Source organism: Mugil cephalus, chromosome 3 (assembly GCF_022458985.1).
Source record: "Mugil cephalus isolate CIBA_MC_2020 chromosome 3, CIBA_Mcephalus_1.1, whole genome shotgun sequence".
In the NCBI taxonomy this organism is placed as follows: Eukaryota; Metazoa; Chordata; class Actinopteri; order Mugiliformes; family Mugilidae; genus Mugil; species Mugil cephalus.
The window spans coordinates 27,835,785-27,853,207 of record NC_061772.1 but is presented as its reverse complement, the minus strand read 5'-3'; the positions used below and the strand labels follow the sequence as shown (position 1 = coordinate 27,853,207).

The 17,423-nt window shown below is 44.5% G+C and overlaps 1 protein-coding gene across 1 annotated transcript in view; it reads right to left on the bottom strand.

The window, feature by feature from the left end:
* Positions 1-17,423, bottom strand: part of igdcc3 (immunoglobulin superfamily, DCC subclass, member 3) — a 74,285-nt gene that overhangs the window by 53,566 nt on the left and 3,296 nt on the right. Inside the window, exon 2 of the mRNA XM_047581617.1 lies at positions 13,782-14,087. Coding sequence (XP_047437573.1) covers positions 13,782-14,087 — 306 coding nt within the window. The remainder of the gene's footprint in view (positions 1-13,781; positions 14,088-17,423) is intronic.

The following is a 17,423-nucleotide window of genomic DNA, read 5'->3' as shown; positions in this document are numbered from 1 at the left end:
TCTGCCGTTACCATGGAGACGTCACTTACTGCGACGTCACGTTCATACCCTCTATATCGCGCTTACATGGATATGAATGAATAAATAGTAAATAGATATGAGCTGAAACTGGATGATTGCTGATAGTTTTGGATTTTGGGCAGTTTTCTAACACATTATAAGGGTTAATGTAAAACACAATCATCAGAGCTCTGTGAAGGACCTCAAGCAGGATCCATCTGGCCAAAAAGTGTGACTGGAAAGAAGTCGTCACTGAGATAAAGGACTGCGTTGTTTGTATAGAAGTGACTTTCATGCACGGAATCTGTTCACGGAGCAAAAAGAAACGTGACGTGACGGAGACAAATAAAATGTCCTTTATGAGTGAGAGAAATGTGCTTATTTGGCTCTCGTACCTTCCAGGCTGCTGTGCTGCGTTGCTTGTTTGGGAAAGGGCAGGGAGGGGGGGCAGGGAGGAGGGAGGGGGGGGGGCAGGTTTGGGTCTACCTTATTTCACTGCCAAAGCCAAGGTCACTGCCACTGCCCCGGGGCCATGAGACAGGGGGATGGGTGCCCACTGGGGAACGAGCAGGAGGCTGAGCATTGGAGGAGGGGAAACCTAATGGGAGGAGAATAAAAAAAAAAAAAAAAGGGAGGGGTATTCTGCCCTAGTGCACACAAAAAGGTCACCGCTTCCCAGATAAACTCCCCCCGTCCCTCCCTCCCTCCTCCTCCCGTCCCTCCGTCGTCCAGCCCCTCATGACCTCTCACCCCCTCTATTTCTAAGTCAATGATGGAACAGAGGGAGAAGAAAGAGGTGGGAGGGTGCAAGGGGAAACACACCCACCCGGAGTCAGCGGCGACAAAAGGGGGCCTCGGTCTGCGTCTAGCTGAGTCGGTCAGGAGAACAAACGCCCGGGCCACCGCCACAAAGCGCAGCCACCAGAGGCTGAACATCTCCACAGCCTCTGCCTGTTCCCAGCCACTCCACCGCGCCGACAATGAGCGCTCGCCCCGAACATCCGAGAGGGGGAGAACCTCGCAGACACAAACACACAACATGCAGGCGATGGAGAGGGGAGAGGTGGCGGAGGCCCAAAAGGAAAGGAAAAGCTGCCGCATGCCCATCACCGACCGGCCTTTGTCTCAGACTCTTCTCTGCTTAGCGGCAGAAAGATTTCCAGATCCCTGCTTAAACAAAACTGGACCGTGAGGCCCCTGCATGTGTCTCTGTGTGTGTGTGAAAGACTAAGAAGGCGATAATAACGTCCACCACAGGCTCCGCCTGCTGCTCGTCGTCGTCCTTATTACACGTTTCACACATGCAAAGCAAAAAAAAAAAAAAAAAAAAAGGATGCCGGGGAGAAGACAGGAAGAGGGAGTTTTTGGTGTTTTTTTATTGGTGGATGGGTGCAGACCCCGTAAAGACTTTTAACTGCGCAATCTGGCCATAAAGCCTCTGTTAAGTGTAGTGAAGCGCGGTGACGGGGCAGCGGCGAGAGCCGGCCGAGGAACCCGGCCCCGAGCCCGGGGGAAACGGGGGAACACCAACGTGTGCAGGCGCACGATCAAAACAAACCCATATCAAACGCATCTTTGAGGGTGGAAAACTCAAACCCCGTCGTCCTCCGTCTGGTGTCGGCTCCACACGACGGTTCAAATCGAACCCTAACGAAGCAGGGACGAGGGAAAAACGCCGCATTGGAGAGAGAGAGCGGGGCGCCTCGTCCAACCTTTGGCCCCGGCCTCTGCTCTCCCTCCTTTTCACCTTTCACATCTATTACTCAGGAATTCCTCCCATGAGCCTTAAAAGCGGGCAGGAAGGAATTTTAGGCCCCCTTTTCATTTGTTTGTTTGAGAATAGCGAGGGTGGTCCGGAGACATCCGGAGTCCCGCTTGGGCCGACGCACAAAGAGCAAAGACGGACGTTGGCGCAGAGTCACGGACACGTTCATGGACACTGAACTTGAATTTGAAACAAAGACCTTGAGGTGGATGTTTAAAAACATTAAAGAAAGAAAAGACAGCTACACTTGTAGCGCACTTCTAAGTGTTCGGTTCTAAAGGACCAGCGGAGGAGGAGGTTTAAACAGGAACATCTGTTGCATGACTAGTGTCTGTTAACAGCCACATACTTACCTGTCGTTGGAGGAAACTGTTTGACCCCGTCCTCTTTCTCCAATGAATGGTTCTCTAACAACCCGCTGTCACTCACATGCTCCACTCCTCAAGGTGTCAAACTTCTCGGGGACAGATGTTCAGACCGGGTTGTAGATTGATGGCGGATTATGTGTCAGCCTCCCTCTCCCCTGTTCAGGTTTCTGATGGGTACACCCACCCACAGATGTTCCTGTTTAAACCCCCGACTCCTCCGCCATTATTTTAGAACTGAAGAAGCTACTTTAATGACATGTCAAGAAACTCTTCTTTTCTCCAGCGGCTTTCTGGACGGACCGTGACCTGGACGGCTGAGAAACCGAGACACCGCCACTTCCGGATTGAAGTCCACCGTGTTAGTTGTAAATTGTGCAGCCTGAGACTCTTAAAGGTTCATTTGCAGGATATAGACGCTGCACCTCGCCAGTCTGGCTCAATCTGTAACAACACCACCCAAACACTAGATGGCACTGTGTTCTTTTTTCTTTTGGGGGTCGGGTTATGTTTTGTTTTATTCTATACTATGGACAAACCCATTGTGACGTCACTCATTGGATTCTGAATCTTGAAAATGAAGCCTGAAGTGGGCGGAGCCTGTGGTCGCCATGTTAATTATACAGAATTTTAAACCTTAATAAAAAATAAACGAATGAACAGTTGTCATGAATAGTGCAATAAACTATTGAGATCCGTATTGTTCTTTGTACCAGGCTGTAAACATGTTTAATGATGCTGTAAATTTGGGCTTTTTAACATGGGGCTCTATGGGGATTAACTCCCCTTTTGGAGCCTCTAGTGGCCACTTGATGAACTGCAGTTTTTTGCACTTCCCACCAGCCACCTATTAAACTTACTACTGCTACTAAACATTAATCAGTTGGACGCATTTCAAAACACAGAAACCAAGGATGCACCTTTTTTTTCTGCAACACATTTACTTTCCCAAGATTTACTTCCCACTGCTCTGAATGACAATGACAGGAGACAATGACATTATCTGACTGATCAGCGACATTATCCACAGCTGAGGAGAGCAGCTGGTAGAAATACGGACGAGTGCCGATGCTCGGTAACGAGCGACTCTAACGGTAGTAACCAGACGGAAAAGCAAAGCAGATTTGGATGCTTCATTTCGGTGCCACTGAACTTTTAATTAGCTTGAGCCCGTTTAGCTCTATTGCTGCTCTGACGCTACTGGCGTCTGGTGGAAATCCGACAAGGCAAAACGGTGAAAAGTTTTGGCTTAGCTTCACCTCAAGAGATAAAACTGGGCAGCTCAAAGGCAATGTTGTGCAAGGGAGGAACAACCTCGGGTTTGATTAAACACCTGAAGGCATTTTTTAAAAAGCCGATAAATGTAGCATCTTTGATAGACCCCACGCCAGTTTTTATTATGATAATTTGTTGTGAATTTTGTTTTATATTGGTTATTTCTTAGTCTTAGTTGTATTTATATTATTTAAATTAATATTCTATTCAACTTGCACAACACAAAATGCCTTAAAAACTAAAAAAGTTTGTGTGTTTTTATTCTTTAAGCAACAGCATCATATCAAAAGTACTGGTTTGGCGCCAATATAACCATCCCTAAGTAGAAACACCATCACAGAAAGAGCAACGTTTATGTACATATATATATATACACACACACATACATATATATATATATGTAGAATGTGTACAATGAACATGTCTGTATGTATGTGTTGCTCTTTGTGGGACTTTGTCAGAGATCAGTTTGTTTGCTTTTCCAACGGACGCCCGTACGAACATAATCCCGTTTGTCATTTTATCTCCTTCGGAAAAGACGCGGCTATGATTAAAACCGTATTCCTGTCACACGGCTGTTTCACCTCCACCGTTTGCCAAGCGATGCTGTTTACACGGGCGGATATTTTTAGAGCTTACGGGCTCATCCCTCACACACAGAGACTGGTTATATCTCCGCGTGCACGTCTGGCGCTCTGTGCACGGCTCACGTCTCTCACCATTAGGCACAATAGCAGCCATTGTGCTCACAAATATGTTGCATTCCTGAAATAGGAAATAATGAAGTTCTGCAAAAAAAAAAAGGCTAGGGTGCATGCTTGTTTCTTTTCCCAACCACATGTTATTATCAACATTGTCATAAAATCTAAACAGCAATTACTGCTTTCTAATTAATATTTGATTAGCAATTAACCGACTAAAGGGAGAGATCGGCCTGGAAATCTCACTGAAGGCCGATTTTTATTAATTGCATCTCATTGTTCCTCCGCCGCACAAAGACATACAGTAAACTAAGACAATAAGGCGCAGCGCGGTGTGTACGAGGCGATCCCTCTGTGATTTTCCACCGCTTCAAGGTCAATGATGTGTCTTCTCCAGAAATAATAGAGATTCACGCTGCTCCTCCTCCCCACAGGCAGAACTGAACAAGTTTAAGCGTTTGTGTTAATGTAAATATCCAGAATTGTCATTGGGGAGGTCTCGTGTGTTGTCATTTATTCAGGTTCCTCACCGCAATACGAGCCACAGAGGACGAACGGCATCTTTACAGAGAGGACGGTCAGCGTGTTTAATGTAGATATACATCCAGTAAATGCACCTGCTTTGACTTCTTACATAAATAAGCAAAAAAAATAAAAAATCTCTTTATTGTTGCCAATTTTAAATCGTCTCCGGCTGAGCTTACCAGAATCAGGAAATGAGATCTGAGAATTCAGTCTGCAGGTGTACAGTAATAACCGGTTTCTAGCGCAATTACACAGTAGAGGTCAAAGCTCTCATCCTTCTCAGCACAGGAGAAAGAAGAAAGAACTAAGGAAGGAAGGAAGGAAAGAAAGAGGCAAAGCTCTTTCTTTCCTTCAATGGTTCTGACAAACTGGCAGATAGATGGAGGGGGTGCTGACCACACAGCGGGAGGGAGCTCTCTGGGTTAACATCCACTCACATACCTGCCTGAAGGAAGGAAGAGGACGTTTACAGGCCACGTCCACAGCACAGGCACTGATACTAAAGACGGGAATATCAATGGCAGCTGTTTCTGTATTTGTGGCCCCTCCTCAAAAAGAGGAACGATGCAGAGAGTCAGCAAAGCCCCGCCTCCAGAAGAGTGTTTTTCACATTTTGTTATTTAACTGTTTTGTTATCATGTTTCATTGTGCTGTCGTTGGGCCCTGGATTTGAAACCCTGAGCTTGACACCTTCTACAGAAATGTGCAGAAATGTAAGGGAAGCAATGAAGAGCTGAACATTATGACCACGTTACTAACATCCTATACGTTTACATGCATGTGAAAAAACATGTAAATGAGTTTTTCTAAATAAAATCAGAGTTCTCCTTCTCCAATTAAGACGCCCAGATAATTAGATTCGAAACTGATTTTCTCTGGCGTGTATACGCCTTAATCGGACTTTAACTGGACAACGTGTATGTGCTCATGCTCCACAGCTGCTGCGCTGGCGTACGACCCCGAAACAAAAACATCCAAGAAAACCGGTCTCAGAAGAAGAAGAAGAAGAAGGTAAACAGAGCCGGTAGAAGAATCACCTGAGGGATAGCGCCATCTTATCTTCACCAGAAGTAGTGCACACATTATGTAGGAGATTAAAAAAGCTGAACTATTATCCATCGTGTTGTTGTTTGAAATGTTGGTCTGACACATGAACGACTCCGGTTGTTTATTATATGACAGAATATGTCAAACAGAAAGGGGGCTGTATTAACCAACTGAAAAGACACATATCACCACCTAGTGTGCAGGAGGAGAACATGTTCCTGTCAGTTATTCGATTTTCTCTGTTGCATGTAAACTGGGACAAGGACCATATTCAGAAAAGTCAAATTTATAACATACAGTAGCTCCACTAAGCTGTGCATGTAAACACACTGAACTTCTGAAGATGTCCTGTGGTGTCTGGCAACAGGATGACCAGGATCTAGTGAATTTAGAGGCCGGGTCAACACCTTGTGCTGGTCTGGTCTAGGTGGGGGCTACACGTCTAAGTAACATCCACACAAATGAACGTCAGGTCCAAAAGTTTCCCATTAGAACAGCGGATTGTCAGAGGATGGTCAATATTATCCACTTCTCCTTTCAGTGGTCATAATGTTGTGGCTGATCTGTGCATTTTAGAGGGAAGCGAAGGAAGCACGTTGTTCAGCCGTCAGAATCATATTTGTCTAATCAATACGACAAGGGAGATGATTTGCTACGTGGCGAGCCAGCGGAGAGGGGCCGAGGGGTTGGAGAGGGGGGGCGAGGGGGGACGGGGGAGGACGGGGGGGAGGGAGGGTGGGGTTTGGCTCTCAGACAAAGGAGCTACGAGGAGATGCGAGGACGGAGCTCCGGCGTTCACCTCGGCAGGAGGCCACGAGAGGGGTGGGCGCGGGAAGGTCCACACACACACAAACACACAACTCGCACGAGCTCCACATAAATCACCGTTACTAACCACTGTCTGAGGCCTGGTAGCTGCTCGGGTGGAGCTGGAGGTGGAGGTGGAGGTGGAGGGGCATTCCACACTGCTTTTCTTTAAAAGGTGACGCAACCGTGCATCTTCCGCCACAACCGCAGCTTCCATCACTTACGTTTACATCCCCTGGAGGAATTAAATTTGCCCCAAATGACAAGCGCGGGTATGAGCCGAGACACTTTTACAGGCTCCCTCTGTCTTCTCCCGTTTCATCCTCCTCAGCCCCCTGGGTTCTTCGCTTTCATTAAAGTCTCATTCAGAGGCCGCGCCATTATAGCAGCGCACAATTCACCGTGACGATTTCCAGAGTTACGGCGAGGCGGAGGCTCATACAGTACGCGCACTGAAGCGCCGCGTAAAATGAATAACGCCTGTAATGAAAGCCAATAAACGCGCATTTATCGCTCTTTTACTTTTTGTTTGTTTTCACCCTCATCGTGTTTGACTTTAAACTGAAATCTTTTTCCAGTGTTTCCTAAGATCAACTGCACTCTTTATAAGAACGGGACCGGGTGGAGTAAAAAAAAAAAAATCCTAAAAAGCTTCAACTCTTTCCAATTACTTCCAGACAAACGGACAAAAGCAAGTCATTTTCAATTGATCCTAAAAGCTATTTAGTAACAGGGGTGGGCTTGTGTGGTGGTGGTGGTGTGTTGCCTGGTGACGCCGGCCGTGCCGTGGGGGGAGGAGGCCCTGGACGGGTCCACTGTACCCAGCTTGTCATTCAGCCAAATGATGAAAAGCTTCCTGACCCCAAGCTAATGAGGAGGTCCCCGGAGAAAGTGAGGAACGAGGAGGAAACAGAGAGCGAAATCATCAAAGAGATAACATTTGGAGGAGGAGGAGGAGGAGGAAAAAAAATAAATAAAATAAAGTGTTTCCTTAGACCGGCTGCAGATTCGGGGGCAACAGGGAGTCCGTCCTACACCGGACCCCGACAGCGAGCTCCACAAACGGTTGTCAAGCAAATAAAAAGTGAAATTTATGGAGGGTGTTAGTGTGGAGGGTAAGATGGAGGCCGTGTGCACTGGGAGGGCTGTAAAGAGGCTTCAGTAATCACACCACCCATTGCACCACAGTGGCACAAGTCAGGGCTCTGTTGTGAGAGGAACTATAACGCAGCAAATTACCCCCAAAAATACACAAAGACGGCGTCGACATTAACCGACACTAAGAACAGAGGGAGAAACAAACATCCACCTTCTGAAAAGAGAGCGTTTTCAAGCTTTTTGGACCATTTCTCTTCTTCAAAACAAAAAGCTTCGCCCCCAAAACAGCGAGAGGACGAGAAAGAGTTTTTATGAAAATTTAACAGACTTATGGTCTGACGGCATCAGGTTCTTTTTTTTCATGCATAATCACGTGTTTCTACTGGTTTAGAGAGGAATTAATGCTGTGATGATGAGTAAATATTGTAGAAATATAACACGTTTGCATGTTAGCACTGCCTGCTAATGTGGAAACCTGAGGACATTTACAGCTCAGATATAAAAAAAAGACAGAATTAAATGTTATCAAGATGAACAGGAACAATTACATTTTAATTTATTTTCACACATTTATTCACATTTAAACTTCTATGTCTGTTACGTCAAAAGCAGTGTGGCCAGCTACCGTAATAACTGTAAACTGTGCGCACCATTTTTTTTTTTCTCATTCATAAAAAGCTAAAATTGGGGAGATTTTCGGGGACAGTCTCAGCCGGGGGACAGGTCATCCAAAGCAGGGACTGTCCCCAGAAATCAGGGACATCTGGTCACCCTAAAAAAAAAAAAACAAACTGACACAGAATGGAAAAAAATACCAGTATTGGGTATGAACCGTTAAACCGCCCGGCTCTAAACAGACTGAGAAATTAATTAAAGAGGGGAACAGGTGCCTGCAGCAACATGGAGCCTGAGGATGATTACTGCATTCACCCTGAAAAAAAAAAAAAAAAAAAAGAACATCTACAAAGCCTTTCAAAGACACTGGGTTTTGCTTCATGACACAAGAGGGGAAATTTAAGATCCCCGTGTCAGGCTGGAAGTTAATTACCACAAGTACGGGTTTAATGAAAGCCTAATTAATCTGACTTCTAAAAGACCTCTGAATCTTTTTTTTTTTTTTTCCCCTACATCAAATAACACCTCAAACGTGTGTAAATATCACATCTGTTTTAAGGCAAATCCTCCAAAACCAAAGGAGCGAGTCAACGGCGATGAGGGCGACTGGGACATTCACAGAAGTTTGCATCGATCGCCTCTGAAGGATGACGGGAAGATTATTGTCAGTGACGGCTTCTCTTTCAGACTCCGTTAAGAGAGAGAGAGCACTACAATAACAGAGTCGTGCATTGATTCGTGCAACAGACAAAACCCAAAAGGTCAGAGGGGTCAGGGGTCACGATGGGACTCTAATGAAGCTCTGGTCCAGACTAAACAGGATCAATTCAACCACCGAACGGTCTTGAACTCGACTCAGCAAGTTCTTGGTGAGATAAACATGAATTCATTCATTCAAATAAAACTGAGAGAGAACTGCTCTTCATCTCATCATGCTAAAAAAATCCTAAATGTCACATTCAAGAAGTCATTTGTTGGCATTACATTCCAACTCCATTAAACATTTACTTGATAATCATATAATTTACTGATTGACAGATTAATTATCCTGTTATTACTATTAGTGATGAATGTTGGTGGTTGTGTAGTTGGAGTGAGATCAGATGAATTCTGACGCATCAAAGCTCTCGACGAATCCTCACTTTGATCGATGTATTATTCAAGAAATTGATTTTTTAAAATTCAGAGGGTGATGCATAATTCCTGCTGAGAACTAGTTTCACTGAAATATGCAGCAGTTTCTTGACAGAACCAGAGGAAAACACAAACCCAGTAATGAGCTACGTGTAGTTCAGCTAAAAACTTCAACAACGTCCAACGTCTAGAGGAGAGTTTCAGTTGCGCCCCAAAGCCGTCGTTGATCTGACATTAAAGAAAAACACTGCTGTGCCTCACAGCATACACCAATCAGCCACAACATTATAACCACCGACAGGAGACGTAAATAACAACCATCGTGATCCATCTTGCAGCATTATTCTATGTTTCTGTGGGGAAAACGTTGTTGCAACATCAGGAAATGTTGATTCAATTAGTGAGTACTGTATGTAGATCCCCACCTAAGACCATGACCGAGGTCACAACTGCTTTGGAGGCACAACGGAGACCTACGCAGTATCAGTCATAAAATACAGAGTCATAAAATCAGCTTCATGGTCACTTCTGCCATAAGTGCAGCACATAACACGGGATTAAAATTTCATTACTCAAAGGCCAACGGTGCAACAAGTTAAACACTAAACCAGAAGATAAACATCTGAGATAGAAAAAGAAAGACATGCTCGTTAGGCTGATTGGTGACTCTAAATTAACCCTAGGTGTGAGTGTGACTGGTTGTTTGTCTCTGTATTAGCCCTGCGTATACTGCCTCTCGCCCAATCATAGCTGGGATATTCTCCAGCAACCCCCTGTTATCCTAGTGAGGATAAGTGGCAGTAGAAGATGAGATGAGACTTCCAGTACCATATTTTTATACTTCTTAGGTCCTACTAATCCCAAATACCTAAAGATCTTAATCTTATCTTAAAGACGTTAAGACACATTCCAGCCAGATGCTTTGGTCTCAGGAGGATAAAGGTAGGAAGGTGGTCATAATGTTAAGCCTGATCGGTGTAATTGATTTCCCCGTGACCTCTTCACACGACTAAATCTGTCTTAAGGGGTTCTTTTCATCTGCATGCCCTCTCGCCATTGCGAAGGAAGCAAATCCCTGAATTATAAAGAGGCTCACGCTGTAAACTTTCGCCTGGAGCAGAATTTAAAACCAGCTCCGCAGCAGAAGATTGAACCTGTCTCTGGGAAAGAAAGACCCTTCAGGGAGGCTGCAAGTGTTTCGACGGCGCCAGCCGCTGAGCTGAGGCGACTCTTCCCTTCGTCCGTGCAAACTTCGTGTGGAGAAGCTCAGCGGATATCGTGTCTACACACACAGCGCGGGAACCAAAAGGCTTCAGTGAAGCTCTGTCCATCTGAGAGGATACATGACAGAGCGGCACAGAGTCACCGACTTCACCAGACGGGTGTTCGTTCAGACAGTCTGTCTTTAATTTAAGGCTCTGGTAGTCAAGTCAGATGAAATGTCATCTCGATGTGTCTCGGTGTGTGAGTGTGTTGCTGGGTTGTCTTACAAAGCAGCTCTGAGACTCAGCATGAGCGCTTGTTAATGCTAAAGTCAAAGACCTCCCCTCTTCTTCTTTTTGTTTTTTTTTTTCTTCCGAGCAGCTCTGCAGACGAGCATCAGAAAGTTCATTACACAGTCAAAGACTCATATTAAAATATTCAAATGACTCAACAGACGGGGGCTCCATTAAGTACATTTACATGCACAGCAGCGCTCCCGACAACTGGGACCGAGCTAAAATGAGATTACTTAAGGCGATATTTCAATTACAGTGTTTACATTTGGAGCACAGATCACCAGTTAATCAAATATAAGTGACGCTGGTTCTGTTTGTGTTGTAAATTGCGTCGCTCAGTCATGACACAGTTAAACTGACTATTAGTGCCAATATTTCTGAGTCATTCGGGAAGATTTTAACCGAAAAAGAAAGGAAAGGAAGTGATCAGACCAGATCAGACCAGACCAGACACCCCCACATCTCATATCCAGGCCCGTCCCCTCAACACGTCCTCCAGGTGGAGGTGGACTCAAGTTTTTAAAGCACTACATGGACGTGCACCGTTGCAACACTTTTAAACACATCTCTCTCTTTGCTTTTATGTTATAGTCTCATAGTAACTTAATTCCATTTTACAGTTTATATTCTCCCATTCTTCTTCTATTTTTTTATTGTAATCTGAGTTTTAAGTGTTTCGGTGTTTTACAATGATCATATGAACTAGTACGGATTTGGAAAAGTGGATTAGCTTCAGTTTTTAGTTAGTTTAAGTTAGTTTTAGGTCATTTCAGTTCTAAGATGCTAACGATAAGAAATAGTTACTGTCGACTGTAACTACGGCAAAACAACAACATCCACAAACTTATCTGACAGAACCTCCAGAACGTAACTGAAGAAGTAACCTAAGGTTTGACTTCATCAAAAAATGCAGCATAAATTAATATTACCTGACACTAAATGTGAAACACAACACCAGGTTTCTGTGCCTGGATTCCAGTTGTTTCTTCTAATGCAGTGATACATTTACTTCTCTTTTCTTTGGCAGATATCTGTATAAATATATCTTTGTTGGTTCAGTCAATCACACAACAGCTCTTCACCTTTTTTTTTTTAATTAATTGTACATTTTAGACGCTATTAAAGTCTATTATTCAAACTAATGCTGCTAATCTCCATGCTCACTTCAGCTAGCTGTGATGTCACATCTATTTTATCAGTTTTATATTTTTATTTATTTATTCCTGTTCATTCACATTGATCTTTTATCATTTTAACTTGTCATTTTCACAGTGTGTATTAGTCTTTGTGTCCTTTAGTTGTTGTTGTTGGTTCCACTATTTCATTTTGTCAAAGCACTTTGAATGACATTCAAATATTTTAATGGTGCTATATAAATAAAAGTTGATTGATTGATTGATTGATTGATTGATTGATTGATTGATTGATTGATTGATTGATTGATTGATTGATTGATTGAATAAGTCCCCTGGAGGATGAAGGACAGTCTGAATGAAGACAACAACATCCATATTTTAGACAGAGAAGACAGAAGACACTAGTCAACTCTTGGATTAAACGTCTTCTGGTTGCCTTTCTTTCTTTAGTGATTTTTTTTTTTGGGGGGGGGTGTATCACTGTTTGTGATACAACCTTTTACCTAGAAGTTAGCATCAGGTCAAATAACAGGCAGCGCCACCGATGAGTCGAACACAGTTAATTGTGATTTGAATTCATGTTTCTACATCTTTCATGTGCCGCCTGACGAGGCCGTTAAAGTCTAATGAGCCCATAAACTCTTGCTAATTGACTTTAATTTCAGGCTGAAAGAAACCGAATCTTTAATTGTCTTATTTTTTTAATTTATTTTTTGCCTTATTCTCCTGTGGCCCTGCGGTTTCGTTGTGAGCTGGTTCTGTTTAATTAAGTCAATTTATGAGACGACGTGAGAATAGCTGCTGCGGCGTTGTTGTTTTGTGTGTATTTTAAGCAGCGTAATGCTATTATTAGACATTTCTACATGAGTCAAACAAGGTTCAGGTTTGGCTTGGAGGGAAATGTGCATAATGGGTCATTAGAGAACGATTCAGTGGAGACAGAGGACAGGACCAAGCACCCTCCATCTACTACAGGTAGCATCGCCCACAGATAAACCCAAACTCCTCCACTCATCCTTCATCCTTCAAGATATAACCATGACCTGGATGACGAGAACCTCCACAGACATTTACGATGACCGAGTCTCAAGACTCCAACAGAATCCAGACATTTTGCAGCTACTTCCAGAGAAACGTCCACCACGTTAGCTGCACGTAAACACACCAGCCTCTGCACCGTGACGCTTAAACTCACTACAGCTACGACACATCCACCAGCGGGATGCATTTCAAACCACAGCTCAGAGCACGTGTGCAGATCAGCATCCTCGTCACAGTTCACATCCATAATTGATGCCGATGATGCTCTTTAATTATTCGTAGCGTTACGCTTTGATAAATTAAAAGCTGCCATCAAACTAAACATATTAATACAATGATTATGTTATTATTATTATTACACTACCAGGTGACAGAAATGCAGAAAGTAAAGTAGCTTTATGCAAACAAATAATTTTTTGCACTGAAAACCAAATGCACCAATCAGGCATAACATTATGACCACCTTCCTAATATTGTTTAAGTCTCCCTTGTGCCTCCAGAACAGTCATCAGAGAATGGACATGACCTTCTGAGGGTGTCCTGTGGTGTCTGGAGACAGGATGTCTCTGTGGATCATCCCACAGATACTTGATCAGTTTGGGATCTAGTGAATTTGGAGGCCAGGTCTAAAAGTTTCCCAGCAGAACACTGAACGGTCACAAGATGGTCAATTTTATTTCTTTTTTTATTTATTCCTCTTGTCCGTGGTCATAATGTTGTGGCTGATCGACATGCATGCCTCAAAACACACAAAGACCAAACCAGACACTTACTGGCTGCCTGGATGCGGGCCTTGCGGCTCACCACCAGCCCGAACGAGTTCTGGGCCACGCACTCGTAGTCGCCCTCATCGGACGAGCCGTCGGATTTGGTTTTCTGGAAGCGGGCGATGAGCAGGGAGCCGTTGGCGAAGGTGGCGTGACGCGCGCCCTGAGTCAAGAGGAGGCCGTTGTGCCTCCACTGCGTCGTGATCGGGGGGATGCCGTCCACCTGGCAGTGGAGCATGAGGGGCTGCTCCTGCACGGCGATGAGGTCGCTGGGCTCCAGGGTGAAGGAGAGCTCGGCTTCGCACGTCCCACCTGGAGAGACACACACGGACGCACAAAAATGAGCGCGTTGTCAGTAAAATATTTTAGTTTGCTTTAGTGGTTTAGATACTAAGATGCATCCCAGGTTTGATCCTGGCCAGGGAGATGTCAGTCTGTTGCCCATTTCTCTCGTTTATTTGTTCCCTGTCATCCGTCTCCAACGCCCATAAAATTCTCCAAAACAGCAGAATAAGTATGTAAATGTGTTTCCAGCCGCATTAACATATCACAGTGTGGGTTATAGCTCTCTCCTGAGACGTCTCACGGCAGTTAGCGCGGCGTTTCTCACGCACTTCATGCAGATGAGACTTCAAACATTGTTGCTTTCACTATACTACTACGCTATAACGTACTTTCCACAGTTTGCTCCAGAGCTCGGAATCACCTTTAGTGTAAAGACTGTAGAACTGATAGCAGAGTTTTTTTTTTTTTGTGAGATTTGAAACCAAATGCAGAAATACACGAGCACAAAGGAATTCTTTAAAGAGACAGACCAAGAGCTGTGGTGTTCTACTACTTGTGATGTGTCTGACAGCAAAGTGGGGATGATATTCCAAAAATAGCACACGTTCGAAGTGATATTGATTTCTTTCTTCTTGCTTCTTGCTTCTTCTTCTGCTACCACAGCGTCTGGACCAGATTCTCCTCCGTTCCTCTGACCCGGGTCGTGCCGACCACCATGTACTCCAGGTGATACTCTGACTTCATCTATGTTCATGCATGTAATACTTCAGAGAATTACACTTTAAGAAATACTCCAATATGTTTTTTGTGTAATTCTGATGCTGTTTCATACAATTAACTGATGACGTCCTTGTCTGAAAACATTCAGGGGATGAATCCCAATTTATTCTGGATGTCTGCGGATGATACGTTAAGGAGCCATTAGCCTGAAAAACGTTGAAGTTCCAATCCATCAAATAAAGCAACGAGTAAAGATGAAAATAAAGAAACTCAGAGCAAAGATGCAAAGAAACTTTTTGTTTTGCGTTCTGCATCATTTAAAAAAAGTAAGTTTCCATCTCCTAACAGAAACAGTCTGTTACCGTTCATCTTATTTTACACATAAGTTCTGAGATACTGAACCTGTATCTACCTCTTTCATGTCTGCGCTTCTAAACAGGGAATATTGCTCCTTCTGTTATGTCCTGAACGCTGCTCACCAGTCCTTGCACCTCATAAATAAAAAGCCTTCAGCGAGCTACCTCCAGGCTACGATCACCAGGGAATTCATTGTCTATAGATTGAATGCACCTCGAGCATGTGTACTCTTGTACCATAAACGCACATGTGCGTGGCCTTGTGTGGCTCCTACCAGTTTAGCCGGTGCTTAGCTCACCGCCATCACTCTTTCTCTGCAGCAAAGAAAAAAAAAAAACACAAACAAACTGAGGCTGAAGAACGATCATATTTGACTGCAGCGATGCTGGGAACAGATTGGATTTGTGGTTTTCTGGTGACGGGGCCACAATAAATAAAGGATGTAAACAGGCTGACCTGACTTAGGAGCATAAAAGAGGAGCTTAGCGAGCTCTCTTGGTATCATGTTTCAGCCGCTGATGGACTAAGCACTACCAGTCTCTGCCCCGGGCCCTGGAATCTGGTGGGAGGTGGCTAGGGGAGGGCAGCGGAGGGGGGCAAAAGCACAAGGGTCAAAAGAGAGAACCTCCGGCTTCATCCCTCAAATTCCAGAGGAGAAATACTTCCCCTCCGGAGCCGAGGAGGAATTCACTGACACGCTCTTCCGTGAACATCACATATGAAGTATAGCACAATGAAACATTTCCTCTTCCCCTCCATCTCGCTCTGTATCCTCTGCTTATGTGGCCCCCCACCCCTCCACCCTCCACCATCCCCCCTCCCCTTTTTACACTCAATGAGCACGGTAAGTAACATGGCCATGAGACCACAGAGACATCAGTGCTACCACTTGTGAAAAACAAGGGGGTGGTGGTGTTGGGAGAAATATTTAACCCTTCGCTGGCAGATGGCGATCGCACCGCCGGAGCTGCTGCTGCTGCTGCTGCTGCTGCTCCAGAACCAGGCCGGACACGGAGCGCTCACCGTGTCCCCTGATCCAGCAAACATCACGTTTTACACAAAATAATATCAGGCAGCCATGCATTCAGTCAGTCAAACGTGGCGTTGCCACCCATGCACGGATAAGTGTCAAAGGGAATTATACAAACACTGGGAAAATGCTTCCGGACAAAGAAGAAACGGGGATGAAAACATGCATTGCTTTTCACTCAGCCTCCCTTTCATGTTCAGAGGATGAACTGAAACGCAGCCGAGGCTTTTTTTCTTTTCTTTTTTTTCTTTTTTTTTTTAATTGTGATTATTAAATTAAATTAGTCAGTGCTGTCGAGCCTCGCAGCGCAACACGGTAATGACACTCCAGCATCCCGACGCCTCGGTGCATCACTGTTTAGGGGAGGATTAAACAACTTTAACGATTTTCGTGCTGCAAGTAATCAGAGTTTATTTCATTAGTTGGAGCGCTCGGTGTGTTCGCATGCACGCGGACGTTCGGCTGTTATTACAGGTTTGGTGTAAGCTGCAAGTTTATTACAAGAAAAATCGATTTTTCAGATTAATATAGGAAGTCTATGCACATATGTGTGCAATGCATTTGGTGCAAATATTCCAAAGGTGTCATTTACTAGAAGGTGGTTGAAGGACAAAGGTGGAGAAACTTTAACAAACTCACACAGGAACATTCATTCCACGTGTAATCAGCTCAGTGGGATTATTGTTTTACTCTTTATTCTTTATTTTTTCTTAGAATAAGTTAAAAACCTCAACATTTTGTGCATGTAAACACAAAGTGCAAAGTTCTCGGGTTCTGGCCCTAATTCCCCCTGATGAATAATGCATGTTGCCGGAGTGACTGATTAATGCAGCCCTGCGCTCTGGGTGTGCAGAAGGTCACAAACAACGGCGTGAGAAATGTCAGCAAAAATAATTGCGAGCACAAAAAGTAAATTAATAGAGCGATGCATCCAATAAGACACGCACGACGAGAGGACGACGCGGAGAAAGAGGGAGGAAGAGGGAGAGGGAGAGGGAGAGGGAGGGAGGAGGAGGAGGAGGAGGACGGACGAATCTTGCACTTTGTTCGGGTCAAGGTAATCCGTGAATGCCGAGGGAGAGGAGGCCACAGCTGCAGAAACGAGAGGCAAGGCGAAAAGAAAATGCCCCGTCCACACGCACACATACACACACACACACACACAAAAAAAAAAGAAAAAACACATGTTCACAGACATGAATCACAAGTGTGGATTTTCATGGTCGGATAAGGAGGCGCACACACACATCTTAATG